The 16,711-nt window shown below is 46.9% G+C and overlaps 1 protein-coding gene across 7 annotated transcripts in view; it reads left to right on the forward strand.

The window, feature by feature from the left end:
• Fry (FRY microtubule binding protein) overlaps window positions 1-16,711 on the forward strand; it is a 472,955-nt gene that overhangs the window by 365,816 nt on the left and 90,428 nt on the right. For all 7 annotated transcript variants that reach the window (XM_045154946.1, XM_045154947.1, XM_045154942.1 and 4 more), the window contains 7 exons: window positions 2,563-2,819; window positions 4,609-4,755; window positions 6,604-6,772; window positions 7,247-7,337; window positions 12,580-12,662; window positions 15,226-15,376; window positions 16,430-16,533. In XM_045154946.1, the coding sequence (XP_045010881.1) occupies window positions 2,563-2,819; window positions 4,609-4,755; window positions 6,604-6,772; window positions 7,247-7,337; window positions 12,580-12,662; window positions 15,226-15,376; window positions 16,430-16,533 (1,002 nt within the window). The remainder of the gene's footprint in view (window positions 1-2,562; window positions 2,820-4,608; window positions 4,756-6,603; window positions 6,773-7,246; window positions 7,338-12,579; window positions 12,663-15,225; window positions 15,377-16,429; window positions 16,534-16,711) is intronic.

Below are 16,711 nucleotides of genomic sequence, written 5' to 3' on the forward strand. Positions count from 1 at the left end.
ACGCGTGCGCCCCCTTGTGCATCTGGCTAACGTGGGACCTGGGGAACCGAGCCTCGAACCGGGGTCCTTAGGCTTCACAGGCAAGCGCTTAACCGCTAAGCCATCTCCCCAGCCCAAAAAAAAGACTAATTTTTTTAATTTTAAGGAAAGGGTCAAATCAATTAAAGGGGTCACTTGGAGGATCCAGGGAATTCTTTTATCATAATTTCTGTAGCAGCCATGAGCACTCGGAGTGAAGCTCCACCCCGTGTTGGACAAGAGTCCATGGAGAGGACACAGCTTCCTAATCCCCTTTGGGGAAAACAGGTTCTTCTCTGGAGCTGAAACCCAGGTGACCACTTCAGCACCTACTGTGTACGCTTGAAGTGTGCTCCTCTATCCATAGAGGGCTTGTTCAGGTCACAGGCAGCCTCAATGCCTGGTACTGACACAGTGAAGAAACGCCCTAAGAGACTGTTACACTGGGAGGCCTGAGCTGGGCGGAGCATTGCCCTTTGCAATCACAGCTCAGAGTCAAATGTAGAACTTGCTTTCAAGTAGATGACAATGAACTGGGTTTATTCTTTTTTTAAAAGAAATTTTTTTTTGTTCACTTTCATTTATTTATTTGAGAGCGACCGACAGAGAGAGAAAGAGGGAGAGAGAAAAAGAGAATGGGCGTGCCAGGGCCTGGATCCAGCCACTGCAAACAAACTCCAGACGCATGCGCCCCCTTGTGCATCTGGCTAATGTGGATCCTGGGGAACCGAGCCTCAAACTGGGGTCCTTGGGCCTCGCAGGCAAGCGCTTAACCACTAAGCCATCTCTCCAGACCAAGTTTATTCTTTTTTAAAAGCATTTATTTATGTGCAAGCAGAGAGATAGAATGGGCGCACCAGGGCCTCTTGCCACTGCAAACGAACTCCAGATGCATGCTCCACTTTGTGCCTTTGGCTTTATGTGAGTACTGGGGAATCGAACCCTGGATAATTAGGCTTTGCAGGCAAGCAACACCTCTCTAGCCCTGGGTTTTTTCTTCATGAGTCTCCATAGCTATTTTTTTTAAAACAAGTGATGTTGTATAGAAGACACTTTGTAAGTCATGGGCGTCTGGGAAAGATAGTGGTCATGGTAGAGTGACCCTGCCCGTCTCTGATCAAGAGCCTACTGGCCAGCAGGTTCTGCGCTGAGAATACACGCGCACTGGGACAGTGTCTCCTGCTCTTCAGTTGCCCAGTGTGAGTCACAGGGGTGAAATAAGTAGCTGAGTCACTTGTAGCTAGTGTGTGGTGGCATTCGGATCCAGTCACAGGTTCCAGAACTCTCAGCCCCCTCTTTTTTTTGTATTTATTTAATTTATTTTATTTTATTTTTTATTTTTTTGTATTTTCGAGGTAGGGTCTCACTCTAGCTCAGACTGACCTGGAATTCACTCTTTAGACTCAGGGTGGCTTCAAACGCTCGGTGATCCTCCTACCTCAGCCTCCCGAGTGCTGGGATTAAAGGCGTGCGCCACCACGCCCAGCTAACTTATTATCGATTTTTCCCCCAGCCCCCTCTTTTGCACACTTTGATACACCTCTTCCACTAGAGTGCATGTGAACTCATGAGGGCCTCCACCTGCCTCCATGTTGACCAAGCCTGAGCCGTTTCCACAGTGTTTTCTTGTCGGGCATGGTGGCACATGCATTTCATCCCAGCGCTTGGGAGGTTGAGCTGATTTCAAGGTCACTCTGAGACTGCATAGTAAATCCTAGGTCAGCCTGGGCTAGAGCAAGATGCTATCTCAAAAAACCAACAAAAAATAAATAAATAAATAAAATAAAATAAAATAAAATAAAGCAGTGCTTTCTTGCACACAGTGCTGGACCTGGAAGACGTAGGCTTACGGATAAACCTTAGCTATCCAGGGCCACAAAATCAGGCACTGAGGGGGCTGGAGAGATAGTTTAGCAGTTAAGGCCCTTGCCTGCAAAGGCTAAGGGCTTGGGTTCAGTTCCCCGGTAGCCATGTAAGCCAGATGCACAAGGTGGCACATTGCTCTGGAATTCGTTTGCAGTGGTTGAAGGCCCTGGAGCGCCCGTTCTCTCCCCCCCTCACCTCTGTGTGTGTGTGTGTGTGTGTGTGTGTGTGTGTGTGTGTGTGTGTGTGTGTCTGCCTCTATGTCTCTCAAATAAATAAATAAAACGTTTTTTAAAAATCAGGCACTGAACAAGCCAGGCGTGGTGGCACATGCCTTTAATCCCAGCACTTGGGAGGCAGAGGTAGGAGGATCGCCGTGAGTTTGAGGCCACCCTGAGACTCCATAGTGAATTGCAGGTCAGCCTGGACTAGAGTGAGACCCTACCTCAAAACAAACAAACAAACAAAAAGAAAAATCAGGCACTGAGATATCTGATAATCCTTATAGTACATTGTTTGATCAGTCATTGGTATCTTAGTTTGTTTTCATAGAGTAACATAGGGCTATCCATCACTGAGATATCTGATAACCCTTTTAATGCATTGCTTGATGAGTCATTGGTATTTGAGCTTGTCTTCGTAGACTAACACAGGGCTCTCCGTCACTGCATTGCTCTTTAGAGGTGAGCCAGCGATTCCCCACGACGCATCCAAACGGGCGCCAGCTCATGCTCACCTACCTGCTGCCTTGGCTGCACAACATCGAACTGGTGGACAGCAGGCTCCTCCTCCCAGGCTCAAGTCCCAGCAGCCCCGAAGACGAGGCCAAGGACCGGGAAGGGGAAGTGACCGTCTCCCATGGCCTGAAAGGGAATGGCTGGGGCTCTCCAGAAGCCACGTCGCTCGTTCTGAATAACCTCATGTACATGACAGCCAAGGTAACTGAGATAGCACCACTCTGCCATCAGAGAAGCCCCCTGGCTGCAAGACCAAACCCAGGCTGCCATTCCAGGGAAAATGGCATTTACAATGAAAATCGCGGGCTGGCAAGACGGCTTAGCAGTTAAGCGCTTGCCTGTGAAGCCTAAGGACCCAGGTTCAAGGTTCGATTCCCCAGGACCCACGTTAGCCAGATGCACAAGGGGGCGCACGCGTCTGGAGTTCATTTGCAGTGGCTGGAGGCCCTGGTGTGCCCATTCTCTCTCTCTCTGCCTCTTTCTCTCTATGCCTGTCACTCTCAAATAAATAAATAAAAATAAACAAAAAAATTAAAAAAAAAAAGAAAGAAAGTCGCCCAAATAGGGATGGGGAGGCAAGCCGTGAAGATAACTCAGGAAAGTGCTTGCCTCGCAAGCATAGGGACCTGTGTGCAACCCTAAGAACCCACGTGAAAATGCCAGTGTGGGGCTGGAGAGATGGCTTACTGGTCAAGGTGCTTACCTGCAAAGCCAAAGGACCGAGGTTTGATTCCCCAAGCCCCACGTAAGCCAGAGGCACAAGGTGGCGCATGCATCTGGCATTCATTTGCAGTGGCTGGAAGTCCTGGTGAAACCATTCGTTCTCTCTCTCTCTTGCTGTCTCAAATAAACAAAAATAAAACATTTAAATTTTTTTCTAAATGCCAGTGTGATGCGACATGCCAGTAATGTCAACACTGGGCAGGGGAGTGGAGCTGGGAAGGGGGGTGGAGACAGGAAGTACCTGGGGCTCAGTGGCCATCCAGTAATGTCAACACTGGGCAGGGGAGTGGAGCCGGGAAGGGGGGTGGAGACAGGAAGTACCTGGGGCTCAGTGGCCATCCAGTAATGTCAACACTGGGCAGGAGAGTGGAGCCGGGAAGGGGGGTGGAGACAGGAAGTCCCTGGGGCTCAGTGGTCATCCAGTGTCAGCTAATTGATGACCTCCAGGCCAATGAGAAAAAGAAAAAAGAAAACTTCTTTTTTTTTTAAATAATGTATTTTTATTTATTTATTTATTTGACAGAGACAGAGAGAATGGGCCTACCTCCAGCCACTGCAAATGAACTCCAGATGTGTGTACCCCCTTGTGCATCTGGCTAACGTGGGTCTGCTAAGCCAACCCTCCTGCCCAAACCCTTTCTTTAAAAAAGGTCCATGGTGGGGCTGGAGAGATGGCCTAGCAGTTAAGCGATTGCCTGTGAAGCCTAAGGACCCCGGTTTGAGGCTCGACTCCCCAGAAAATTCCCCAAAAAATTATAAAATAAAATGTTGTCTTCTGACCTCCAGACACATGCCATTGTACACGTATACCAACACCACTCATACACATGAACATGCGTGTACACACACACACACACACACACACACACACACACACACAAAAAAAAAAAAGCTGTAATAAGTACTGGGAAGTATCTCCATGCAGAGCTCTTGCCTTGCATATACAAGGCCCTGGATTCAAACCTCCCAAACTGCTTTCCCTCAATTGTTTTTTTTTAATTATTTATTTATTTATTTTTGAGAGAGATGAGAGAGAGAGAAAGGGCACACCATCACAGGGCCTCCAGCCACTACAGACGAACTCCAGACCTATGCGCCCCCTTGTGCATCTGGCTTATGTGGGTCCTGGGGAATCGAACCTGGGTCCTTAGGCTTCACAGGCAGGCGCCTTAACCGCTAAGCCATCTCCCCAGCCCGCCCTCGAGCATTTTGCACCATCATGTTCTTGGTGCGTCACGTCGTGTGGGCGGGTTTCTATTCTGTCCAGTACGGAGATGAGGTTCCTGGGCCAGAGATGGAGAACGCCTGGAACGCGCTGGCCAACAACGAGAAGTGGACCAACAACCTGCGGATCACCTTGCAGTTCCTGATCAGCCTGTGCGGCGTCAGCAGCGACACCGTCCTCCTGCCCTACGTAAGTGCTCCATGCCCAGCTCCGCAAACCGTGAGGCCCTCAGGAGCACACCCACATGTTGCGCCCAAGCTCACTTCTGCCCCCAACACACCAGCCCCACTGGCTAGTGACAGCAGTCAGCCCCATCCCGGAGCCATGGGACACAGGACCTGTGACTTGAAGAGAGGATTTTTTCTAACAGTTTCCAAAAGCTGCCATCTGTAAACATTAGTACCAATACATAGGAGGCACAAGATGAAGCTTATTATTATGATGATGATCATTTTTTGAGGTAGTCTCTCTTTTCGCTCAGGCTGACCTGGAATTCTCTATCTAGTCTCAGGGTGGCCTCAAACTCATGGTGATCCTCCTACCTCTTCCTCCCAAGTGCTGGGATTAAAGGCATGCACCACCACACCCGGCAAAGCATCCCATTATTACTATTAAAAAGTGGCTCTGGGCTGGAGAGATGCCTTAGAGGTTAAGCGCTTGCCTGTGAAGTCTAAGGACCCTGGTTCGAGGCTCGATTCCCCAGGATCCACGTTAGCCAGATGCACAAGGGGCACACGCATCTGGAGTTTGTTTGCAGTGGCTGGAGGCCCTGGCACACCCATTCTCTCCCCCTCACTATCTGCCTATTTCTCTGTCTGTTGCCCTCAAATAAATAACTGAATAAATAATAAACAAAAAAAAATATTTTTAAGTGTTTCTGGTTTCAAGCAAATAAAGACACAAAGAATCCAGGGTTTTCTCTTCAAAAGCTGGTGGGAAGGGCTGGAGAGATGGCTTAGAGGTTAAGCCAAAGAACCTCGGTTTCCACAGGAACCACATTAGCCAGATGCACAAGGGGGCACACGCATCTGGAGTTTGTTTGCAGTGGCTGGAGGCCCTGGTGCACCCATTCTCTCTCTCTCTGTGTCTCTCTCCCTCTTTCCCTCTCTCACTCTCTCAAATAAATAATTGTTTTTTAAAGTTGATGGGAGAAGGAAGAACTGAGCAGAGAGATCTGGTATTTTCTGTTTGCACTGGAAGGTGGTGGGATCAGCCAAACGATAGCTAAACCGCAGGCTCACCTGGCAGTCCCGCGCGCTCATTGTGTGCGCACGTTGACGTTTCCCTGAGCGGCACCAGCCACGCTGCGGCAGCGAGCGAGCTTCAGGTTAGATGTCAGGCCCCTGCACTAAGCAGCCATCAGTGGAGTTGCCGTGAAACCCTCAGGCTGCAAACAGCTAAAACTCATTTGTTTTTAGTGACTAAGAGGATAGAAGTGACTAAATTCCTTTTCTAATAAAAAAAAAAAAGTAAAAACATTTTTCCTACTATTGGTATAAATAAAATTCTTCCTGAAGATAAGACCTTTGATGGTGAGGGGTTTTTTTTTTTGGGGGGGGGGGGGCAGGGAGCATAGATTGAATGAGTTCTTCTGAAAAGTAACTTGTTAACCACTCTGTAAAGTTCCTGGTTCTCAACTAGTGCAGCGAAAGGGACATCAACAATGGAGCAAGATGGGGAAAAATCCCTGCCTCTCTCTGCTGGAGAACAGCCAGGACAGAAATGAGAGTTTGTGACAGATCCACACACGTGCTGTGACACACATGTGCCCTCCCCTCCCTCTCTCTCTCTTTCTCTCCCTCTCTCTCTCTCTCTCTCTCACACACACACACACACAAATAAATAATAACAAAAAAATTAAACCACTCTAAAGGATGTAGGTATATCAAGGTGGGTTTTCATCCAAACGCTTGATCATCCCCGGACAGTAAAGGTCAGCTGTCAAGGACAGTGTCCTGCAGATAAATTCATCCCGGGGAATGAGTGTCTGGCTCAGGATTCTTGTGGAAAATATAGCCCTCGTTCATCTTCTTCCAGATTAAAAAGGTGGCAATCTACTTGTGCCGGAATAACACCATTCAGACCATGGAGGAGCTGCTCTTTGAGCTGCAGCAGACGGAGCCGGTGAACCCGATCGTGCAGCACTGCGACAACCCCCCCTTCTACCGCTTCGCCGCCAGCAGCAAGGCCTCCGCGGCAGCTTCCGGTAGGGACAGGGCCACACTTCTTGCCATGGGTATGTGGGGTTTTCTTTGTGTAGGACACTAGGCGGGCTAGAGCGTATGTCTTACTTTCTCTTATTGCCAGCACAGTCATTTAAGAATAGCGTAAGGGCTGGAGAGATGGAGAGAGACATGAAGACTCTCAAACATTGGATTTTTTTTTTTAAATATTTTTATTTACTTGCAAGTAGAGACAGAGACAGAATGGGCATGCCAGGGCCTGTAGCCACTGCAAATGAACTCCAGTTGTGTGTAGCACTTTGTGCATCTGGCTTTATGTGGGCACTAGGGAATAGAATCCGGGTCATCGGGTTTTGAAGGCAAACACCTTAACTGTTGATCCATCTCTCCAGCTCAAACATTGGATTTTAAAGGCACTGCTTTCCTAAATTGACTTCAGACGTGAGCCTGACCCCTCTGATGCATCTTTTTCCAATGTCTCCTGATCCCATCTGCAGGAACCACGTCCAGCAGCAATACAGTAGTTGCTGGCCAGGACAGTTTCCCGGACCCTGAGGAAAGCAAGATACTGAAGGAATCTGATGACAGGTGGGTGCACACACCTGGCTTAACATTCAGTTTACTTACTGAGCAGTGCTCTGTGCAAAGGCATCCATACAGCGTACGGGGTTTCCTACATTCATACACGCACACCGAAATCCTTTATGCTTATGAACAGAGTGGCTTTCCGACACTGCCTTGTAGATCCCTAAAATTAATTTTCTTTTCCCGAATTAAGTCAGAGAAGAAGAAGATAGAAAGATATTCTGGCAAATCCCATTGGGTCCTTAGGCTTTGCAGTCAAGTCCCCTAACCACTGAGCCTTCTCTCTAGCCCTCATTTTATTTTATTTTATTATTTTTTTTTTTTTTGGTTTTTCGAGGTAGGGTCTCACTCTTGTCCAGGCTGACCTGGAATTCACTATGTAGTCTCAGGGTGGCATTGAACTCACGGCAATCCTCCTACCTCTGCCTCCCGAGTGCTGGGATTAAAGGCGTGCGCCACCACGCCCGGCTCTCATTTTACTTTTGATTCATTACATCTTAGTTAACCAGAACCCTGTCTCTTCCTCCTTAACCAAGTATCTATTCCCTTCAAGTTAGCTCTATAAAGAGAATATATTGGGACTGGAGAGAAATGGCTTAGCAGTTAAGGCATTTGCCTGTGAAGCCTAAGGACCCAGGTTCAGTTACCCAGGGCCCACATAAGCCAGATGCACAAAGTGGAGCATGCACCTGGAGTCCTTGCAGTGGCTCAAAGCCCTGGTGTGCCCATTCTCTCTCTCTCTCTCTCTCTCTCTCTCTCCCTCTCTCTCTCTCTCTCTCTTCTCTTCTCTTAAATTATATATATATATTATCTTCATGCTGAGTGTGGTGACACATGTCTTTAATCCCAGCACTCGGAAGGCAGAGGTAGGAGGATCACCATGAGTTCGAGGGCACCCTGAGACTACATAGTGAATTATAGGTCAGCCTGAGCTAGTGAAACCCTACCTTGAAAAAAAAACTAAAATAATAATAATAATAATAATAATATCTTCTTTGGTCGTATACTTATCTACTAACTACCTGTAACATTTTAATAAATGACTGAAATCAGATCACATTTTTTCTTCAGTTGATCATGAAGGGCAGGAAAAGATAAACAGGACTAAGATTTTTTTTTTAATTGGATGATCTCATGGTTTTGGAACTGAACATTTCAAAGATACATTTAATGTGGGAGCCTTCCCACTTAAAAAGTACTGAATGTTTATCCAGGCATGGTGGTACACATCCTTTAGTCCTAACACTAGGGAGGCAGAGGTAGGAGGATCACCATGAGTTCACGACCTGAGACTACATAATAAATTCCAGGTCAGCCTGGACTAGAGTGAGACCCTACCTCAAAAAAAAAAAAAAATTACTGAACATGGGTGGGAGAGATTGTTCATCAGTTAAGGTGCTTGCCTGTAAAGCCTGATGACCCAGGTTCAATTCCCCAGTACCCACATAAAGCCAGATGCATAAAAAAGGCACAGGCACCTGGAGTTCATTTGTAGTGGCTGGAGGCTCTGGTATGCCCATTCTCTCTCTCTCTCTCCCTCCCATTCTCTCTCTCTCTCTGTCTCTGTGTGTGTGTGTGTGTGTGTGTGTGTGTGTGTCTTTTCTCTTTGTCTCCCTGCCTGCAAATAAATAAATAAATAAATATTTTCTTAAAAAATTACTGAACACTCACAAATTCATACCGTAGAAGATCAAATATAAAAATAATTCATCTAGGGCTGGAGAGATGGCTTAGCGGTTAAGCGCTTGCCTGTGAAGCCTAAGGACCCCGGTTCAAGGCTCGGTTCCCCAGGTCCCACGTTAGCCAGATGCACAAGGGGGCGCACGCGTCTGGAATTCGTTTGCAGTGGCTGGAAGCCCTGGCGTGCCCATTATTTCTCTCTCTCTCTCTCTCTCTCTCTCTGTCTCTCTCTCCTCCTCCTCTCTGTCACTCTCAAATAAATAAATAAACAAAAAAAAATTAAAAAAAAAATAATAATTCATCTAGCCCAAAATGCCCCAGATTGCTTCCTTCTTGCCCTTGTGATTTCCCCATGATGCCGTGGGTGTGAAGGTGGAAGGTTCGCTGACGTAGGGCAGCCTATGTGAGGAGTTGCCAGGGGCCATTCCCTAGCCCAGGCTTTGCCCCGCCCCTGCCTCTCGGCCTCTGGGCAGACGCAGGTCGGCATGCGCTCTGCTCTCTCTATGTACACCCAGACCCAGTGAGCCACGAACCCTGGACGCGGTCCCGCAGAGCTCTCCAGTGAAGGACGGACTTTCTTTCCCAGAAATGTATGAAGATCTTCACATTCCTGACATCTGTGCCAGCGCAGGATTATTAATTAGCCTGTTGTGGTTTTGTTGTCACTCTTACTGTGTGTGTGTGTTCGTTTGTTTGTTTGTGAGAGGGTCTCACACAGCCAAGACTGGCCTTGAACTTCTGCTGCGCCTGTGTCCACTACCCAGTTGCGAGTCGGACAAGCACAAGCCACCATCGCAGTTCAGCACGTCAGTTTCTTCACTTTGTGACCAAAGCCACGTTATTGCGCTGAAGACACTTGTCCTTTCTGGCTGCTGTGTAAAGTCTTAATCATTTATTGACATGTGTCTACATATTAGCGTCTCATTACAAGGTCCTCTTTAACACCATTAGAATTTGCAGTGTTCTGCCTAAAGGTTTTTTTGTGTTGGCCTTTAAAACCGAGAAGCCTGGGCTGGAGAGATGGTCCAGTCGTTAAGGCACTTACCTGCAAAGTAAACGACCCGGGGTTCAGTTCCCTAGTACCCACCTAAAGCCCGAGGCACAGAAGTGGCACATGCATCTGAAGTTCATTTGCAGCAGATAGACGCCCTGGCCCACCCATTCATTCTATCTCTCCCTGTCTCTCTCCCTCCCCGCTCTCTTTCCGTGCAAATTAATAAATAAAAATAGTTTTTTCAATTTAGTAAGCCGGTTATCTTTACCATCAAGATCAGAGAGTCTTTTAAGAGAGGTTGTCCTTGTGTGGTGGCGCACAGCTGTGATCTGAGCATTCAGGAGAACGAGGCAGGAGGATTGCCATAAGTCAAGGAGGAAGGAGAGTGGTCTGGAAAGTTCTTGCTCCTTTCCCTCATCCCAGCCTCATAAACTCTATTGAAAAATAAAAATAAAAAGCTTTTAATCTATCCCAAAAAGGAAAAGAATTGCATCTACCACATAACTTGCACAGGTTCTCCAGGGCACATGGAGAGAGCCCCCCCCCCCCCCCAGCAACACCCCACGCAGTTCATCAGCAGCCACAGGTGCTGGGGAGCTCCCCACACCCCAGTCCAGCAATCTCCAGATGTGGAGTGCTTCCATCAGCCCGCTTTCTCCCTTTGCTGGCTGATGTCTGCACCCAGCAGACACTGTTTATAACATGGCACTTATTGGCACAAGTACGATAAGAGACTCCTTTGGAAAGTAGTAAGTTTGCTGCTTTGCTGGTTTCAGAAGTACCAGTGTGGTTTAGACTGTTCTGTGCCCTGATTCGTGTGAGCCCTGTCGGTCCCAGGTATTCTGTGATATCGACTCACAAAGGAATGGCCCAAATTATACGACAGTGAAGAATATTCATGGCAGTGTCGGGCTTTGGGAAAATGGGGTTTCACAGCTATATTGAGTGATTAGAACTAGCTGTTATAGACTATTGCACTGTGAAAGCTCACAAAATTCAACGCTCTGATTCATTGTTGTGAGGTTTCCACCCAGACAAGGTTGCAACAGAGTCACAGCTTAGTGACATGTGTATGTTTTCCTGAAACCCAACTCTTCATATCCTCATGAGGACATTTATATCCGGCATCATCCAGTGTCCCAGCAGGAAATAGTTAGTCTGTTGTCACCTAGCACAGGACACCCAATCAGTGGTGTAAAAGGACACTCTCTCATTTTGGCTTGAATTTTCTAGTATTTGTAGATAGCTTTGACTATATCTCTGTGCGTGTGAAGTGAGCTGAAACTGCTGTGTATCATCTTAAACATAGATATACCATTTGGGGCCTAGGGTAGAGCACTCTAGTTGGATAGCTGTAGGCCCAGGGTTCCATTGCTAGCACCGGGTGAGGAAAAGCCACACTGCCTGTATTTCCTCTTAGCCACACCCTTGCTCGGCCTTACAGGTGCTGGGGTGATAAACATGTTTTTGATTTGAATGTTTTTGGCATCCTGCAGAGGTGAGGCTGCGGTCTAGAGATCCCGAATCAAAACACAATAGCAACAGCTTCTGGTTGGGAGGTGTCTCAGCCTTTAGGAGAAAACATTCTCACATTTCTTTTGATTCCTCAGTCCTAAAAAGTAAATAAATAAATAAAAGATAAAGTATTTATAACTACTCCCTTTTTTCGATTGTGGAAATAGGGTTCTCAAAGAAGCAAACATCTTGGGTACAATCTCAGAAATAGTTATTAGTACACACACACATACACATTTGTTGTCGTTGACATAGTAACGGTATATATTTACCAGGCACTGAGTAACAGTCCACTACACATACACAGTGTGTGAAGGTAAGGTCAGTTAGTGGCATATCTATCTCCTTAGACACGAGCTTGGTCTAAATCAAGTTTCTGTCCCCTCAGAGGTAACACGGCACTGAAAGTGTCCCCGCACGGCCACCTCCCTGTAGTTAACACTGGACAGGCTGTTTAACCTCACTCAGCGTCCGTTTCCTCATTTGTAAAGTAAATAATGCTTCCCTCAAAAATGAGTGAGCCAAATCAAATCTCAATTTTCAGCTGTTTTTAATTCAACAAGCCACAAGGGAACCAGACAGAAGAATCCGTCTGATTATATTATGCCCCAACTAGTAACTTTTTCTGAAGATTCTCAGGGTATTTTGAGCAAAAAAAAAAAAAATTAATTTTAGCTACAATCCCAGATTTGTATTTCTAATTGAACTCATTTTAACTTGTTCGGTCATTCAGCACATATTCACTGACTGCCTGCCATGAGCTGTGCCCATCCTTCCAAAGCAAATGTTAGAAAGTTCTAGGTCTATTACAGTGTTAGCCTTGACATATTGTTATCTTCTCATGGTTTAGACTTTTACTGATAAGCAAGAAGGACCACTGGCCCTCTCAAGGGAAAAAAAATAATAAGTGTTTGGAGTATAATGGTTATGGTATTAAGAAAGTACCATCCTTAGAACTGAGTGCCTAAAGATGGCCCATGAAATGACAGCATCGGCTCATGAGCCACAGCACGTACACACGTCACCGTCTCATGACCGCTGTCCTTGTATTCGAAGGTTTAGTAACGTGATCCGAGCCCACACCCGCCTCGAGTCAAGATATAGCAATAGCTCTGGAGGATCGTACGATGAAGACAAAAGTAAGTGCCAACAGGGACAGTCCGCGTCTCCCAGTGACCTTCTCATCACTGGGACAAAACACCTGGCCAGAAGCAGCTTAAGGAAGGAAAGGGTCTACCTTTGGCTTACAGCTGAGGAGGAGTCTGTCGCAGTGGGGAAGGCGAGGCATCAGGAGCTGGGCCCGTTCAGTCCACAGTGGGGAAGCAGAGCAGAGCAGTGAGGACCGCTGCTTGTCCAGCCATCTCCTTTGTGTGCACGGTCCAGGACCCTGTCCGCAGTTAAGGCTGTGGTTCTGGACTATTTTCCAAGGTCTTATGTTAATGTGGCTACATAATAAGGAGGTGGCTAATTATAAAAAAGATTTATTTATTTGTTTGAGAGAAAGAAGCAGAGAGAGAGAGGGAGAGAATGGGCATGCCAGGGCCTCCAGCCATTGCAAACGAACTCCAGACGCGTGCGCCACCTTGTGCATCTGGCTTATGTGGATACTAGGGAATTGGACCTGTGTCCCCAGGCTTCCCAGGCTAGTGCCTTAACCACTAAGCCATCCCTTAAGCCCAGGGTGTGGCTAATTAAATTGAACAACTTATGCTGGACATTCATCCAAGAAGTTAACTTGCTCAGAGTGAGAAGCTCTGAGGTAATAAACTAAGACTTGGGTCTGAGACGAGCTACAAGTGTGCCTGCTTTCAACTTGTTCTGAGCAAAGCTTGAAGTAGACACACTGTCAGAGCATAGAATTATAAGGTTCCACTTGTTTAAAAAAAAAAAAGGCTGGAGAAATGGCTTTGCAGTTAAGGGACTTGTTTGCAAAGCCTTAGGACGCAGGTTCAATTCCCCAGTACCCACATAAGCCATAGACACAAGGTGGAGTGTGCCTGGAGTTTGTTTGCAGTGGCTAGAGGCCCTTGGGCACCCAATCTCTCTCTGTCTCTCTCTCTCAAATAAGTAAATTAAAATATTAAAAAAAAAACAATAGTTAGGCATGGACATGTCTTGAACTGCAAGGACCTCTGCTACCAGCTTTACAGGAAACCTTCATGAAACTTGCAAGTGTAATGACTTGGCTATTGTTGATGTTCATTTGGCAAATATACTTTAATATTTCAATATATTTTATTATAATTATCAATATAAATTATATTGAAATATAAATTAATATTTCGTTAAAATATTTAAATATATTTTATTTATTTATCTCTTTGAGAGAGAAAGAAAGAGGCAGAGAGAGAGAACAGGTGTGCCAGGGCTTCTAGCTGCTGCAAATGAACGCCAGACACATGCGCCACCTTGTGCGTCTGGCTTTACGTGGGTACTTGGGAATCGAACTCAGGTCCTTAGGCTTTGCAGGCAAGCACCTTAACCGCTGAGCCATCTCTGCAGCCCCTCATTTGGCAAATATTTCTTGGTCCCTTTCTATATCCAGGCACTGTTGTAGGTGCATGGGGAATAGTAAGGAACCAGAGTCCACACAGTACTGGAGCCTCTGCCAGGTTGGACATCCGATCCAAGAATGGGAAACTGGAATGGCTGAGAGAGAGAGGACGGTGGGGGGAGGGGGGGCATGCGGGATGGTAAAGGAAAGCACCTGTGGCAAGCTGAACAAAGAGACCTGAACGAAGTACAGGCGTGAGTCGGGCAGCCATAAGGAAGAGTAAAAGGGACGTCCTGTCGCAGAACGGCCGCGAAGCTTGATGAGTGTGCAGTGAGCAGCCAGGAGGTGGCAGGCAGCGAGCCCCGGGAGGAGCAGGCGGGCTTGTTAGCCCTGTGGTGTGGGATTGCCTCGTGAGCATGAAGGAGAGCCCCTGGACACTGCTGGGAAAGGAAAGCGACCTGGCCAAAGCTGTCGTCAGAGGATTGCTCTGGTGCTCTGTGGAACAGAACACAGGGCACACGGGGACGAACAGTGAGGAGCCATGGTGAGAGACGAGAGTGGAGGAGACGCGGAGAGCGGGGGTGGACTGGAAACAGAGGTCAGATGTGGGGTTTGCTTTGAAGGCAGAGCCTCCGTGGTGATGGTGACTGGTCAGCGTCTGCTCTGTAAGATGGGTAATAAGAGGTTCTCACTCCTTATTGGACTTATTGGATTGGCATGCATCGTGCACAGAAGACAAACTGAGCTACTGAATGCTCTGTTAGCTCCCTGTGGTTTTTGATTCTTACGACTGTGAGTTGGATGCAGGATTCGAGAGGAAGTCAAGGATGGCTCTAAGACTCTTGCCCTGAGCCATCTTGGAAATGTGGAGTCCATTTTCATGCTATGAGGAAGATTGGAGCCATTTTTCATAAGGGCAGGAACTCGTGATTTAATTTTCTTTTTCATCTAGATTTTTCTTACATGCTATAATGAAGAACTATAAATTGTCAAGTAATAACTAATGAAGTAATTACCAAGTCAAGGAATTATAATCCACTTGATGATATAATTCATACTTACCAAATCAAGTGTTCAGAAAGGTGTTTTTTTTGTTGTTTTTTTTTTTTTGCCCACACCCATTTGTAAGATTCTTTCTAAAAACACCAAATAGGGAAAACAAAAATCTTCTATCCCAGAAAATAAACCCATGTTTTTCTCACCCTCAGATGACCCAATCTCTCCCTACACGGGCTGGTTGTTAACTATCACGGAGACCAAACAGCCACAGCCCTTACCCCTGCCTTGTACTGGAGGATGCTGGGCGCCGCTGGTTGACTACCTCCCAGAGACCATCACTCCGCGGGGTCCACTGCACAGGTGAGCAACCTGTACAGAAGAGACAAACGACCGCTTGGTTCAGACTGAACTTCTCTGCCTATGAGAACAGGGTCCCTATGCCAGGTCCCACAGGATGAGAACATGATTTTTTTAAATGTTGATTTATTGGCATGCGTGTGTGAATGAATGCCCAGTTGGCTTTATGTGGGTAGCTTGTGAAGTGAACCTGGAATCAGCAGGCTTTCCACACAAGTACCTCTAACCACTGAGCAATCTTCTCGGCTCCAAGAGCACTTTCTTTTATTTTTTTATTTATTTATCTGAGAATGACAGACAGAGAAAGAAGCAGATAGAGAGAGAATGGGCATGCCAGGGTCTTCAGCCACTGCAAACGAACTCCAGACGTGAACTCCAGACACTTGCGCCCCCTTGTGCATCTGGCTAACATGGGTCCCGGGGAATCAAGCCTCAAACTGGGGTCCTTGGGCTTCACAGGCAAGTGCTTAACCACTAAGTCATCTCTCCAGCCCTCCAAGAGCACTTCCCCAGTCAGTAGGTCCTTGCTGGCTTCATGGCCAGCTTCCAGCATATGACCAGTATAAAGCTGCCTGGTGACCATTTGAAGTTTTTCTTCAGTGTGTTCTTGACTTCAGCAGTGACTTGTAGAGTGCGCATAACGTGGAGTGGGCGACTTATCTTCAAATTCTGTCCCTTTTTCATCCCTTCCTACCCAGTTGCTTGTCACCTTTCCATTCCGTGATGAGCTTAAGCAGTGTTTCTTGCAGCAGGGCCCTCTGCTGGGTTGGAAGTTAAAATCTGTTTCTCTAGAATAAGGATTTTTTTTTTTTTTTTTGCTTTTTCGAGGTAGGGTCTCACTCTAGCTCAGGCTGACCTGGAAATCACTCTGTACTCTCAGAGTGGCCTTGAACTCATGGCAATCCTCCTACCTCTGCCTCCTGAGTGCTGGGATTAAAGGCTTGCGCCACCCCACCCAGCTACATTAAGGATCTTAACACAATGCTGTGAGTGAGTCATTGGCATGGAATTTGACCTCTATGGAAGTTGCATTGCCGTCACCATTCTGTTGGCCAGGTGCAATATTGCTGTGATCTTTATGACGGAGATGGTGGTGGATCACAGCGTGAGAGAAGACTGGGCCCTTCACCTTCCCTTGCTGCTCCATGCTGTCTTCTTAGGTAAGACTGGGCCCGCGGGGAGGTCTAGACAACAGGGCTAAAGCATGCAGAGGTAACCCTTAGAAACTGCCTTTCCTTTATTCTTTTCTATTCTTTGTTGTTGTTTGTTTTCAAGGTAGGGTCTCACTCCAGCCCAGCCCAGGCTGACCTAGAATTCACTATGTCGTCTTAGGTCTTA

This window comes from Jaculus jaculus, chromosome 7 (assembly GCF_020740685.1).
Source record: "Jaculus jaculus isolate mJacJac1 chromosome 7, mJacJac1.mat.Y.cur, whole genome shotgun sequence".
In the NCBI taxonomy this organism is placed as follows: domain Eukaryota; kingdom Metazoa; phylum Chordata; class Mammalia; order Rodentia; family Dipodidae; genus Jaculus; species Jaculus jaculus.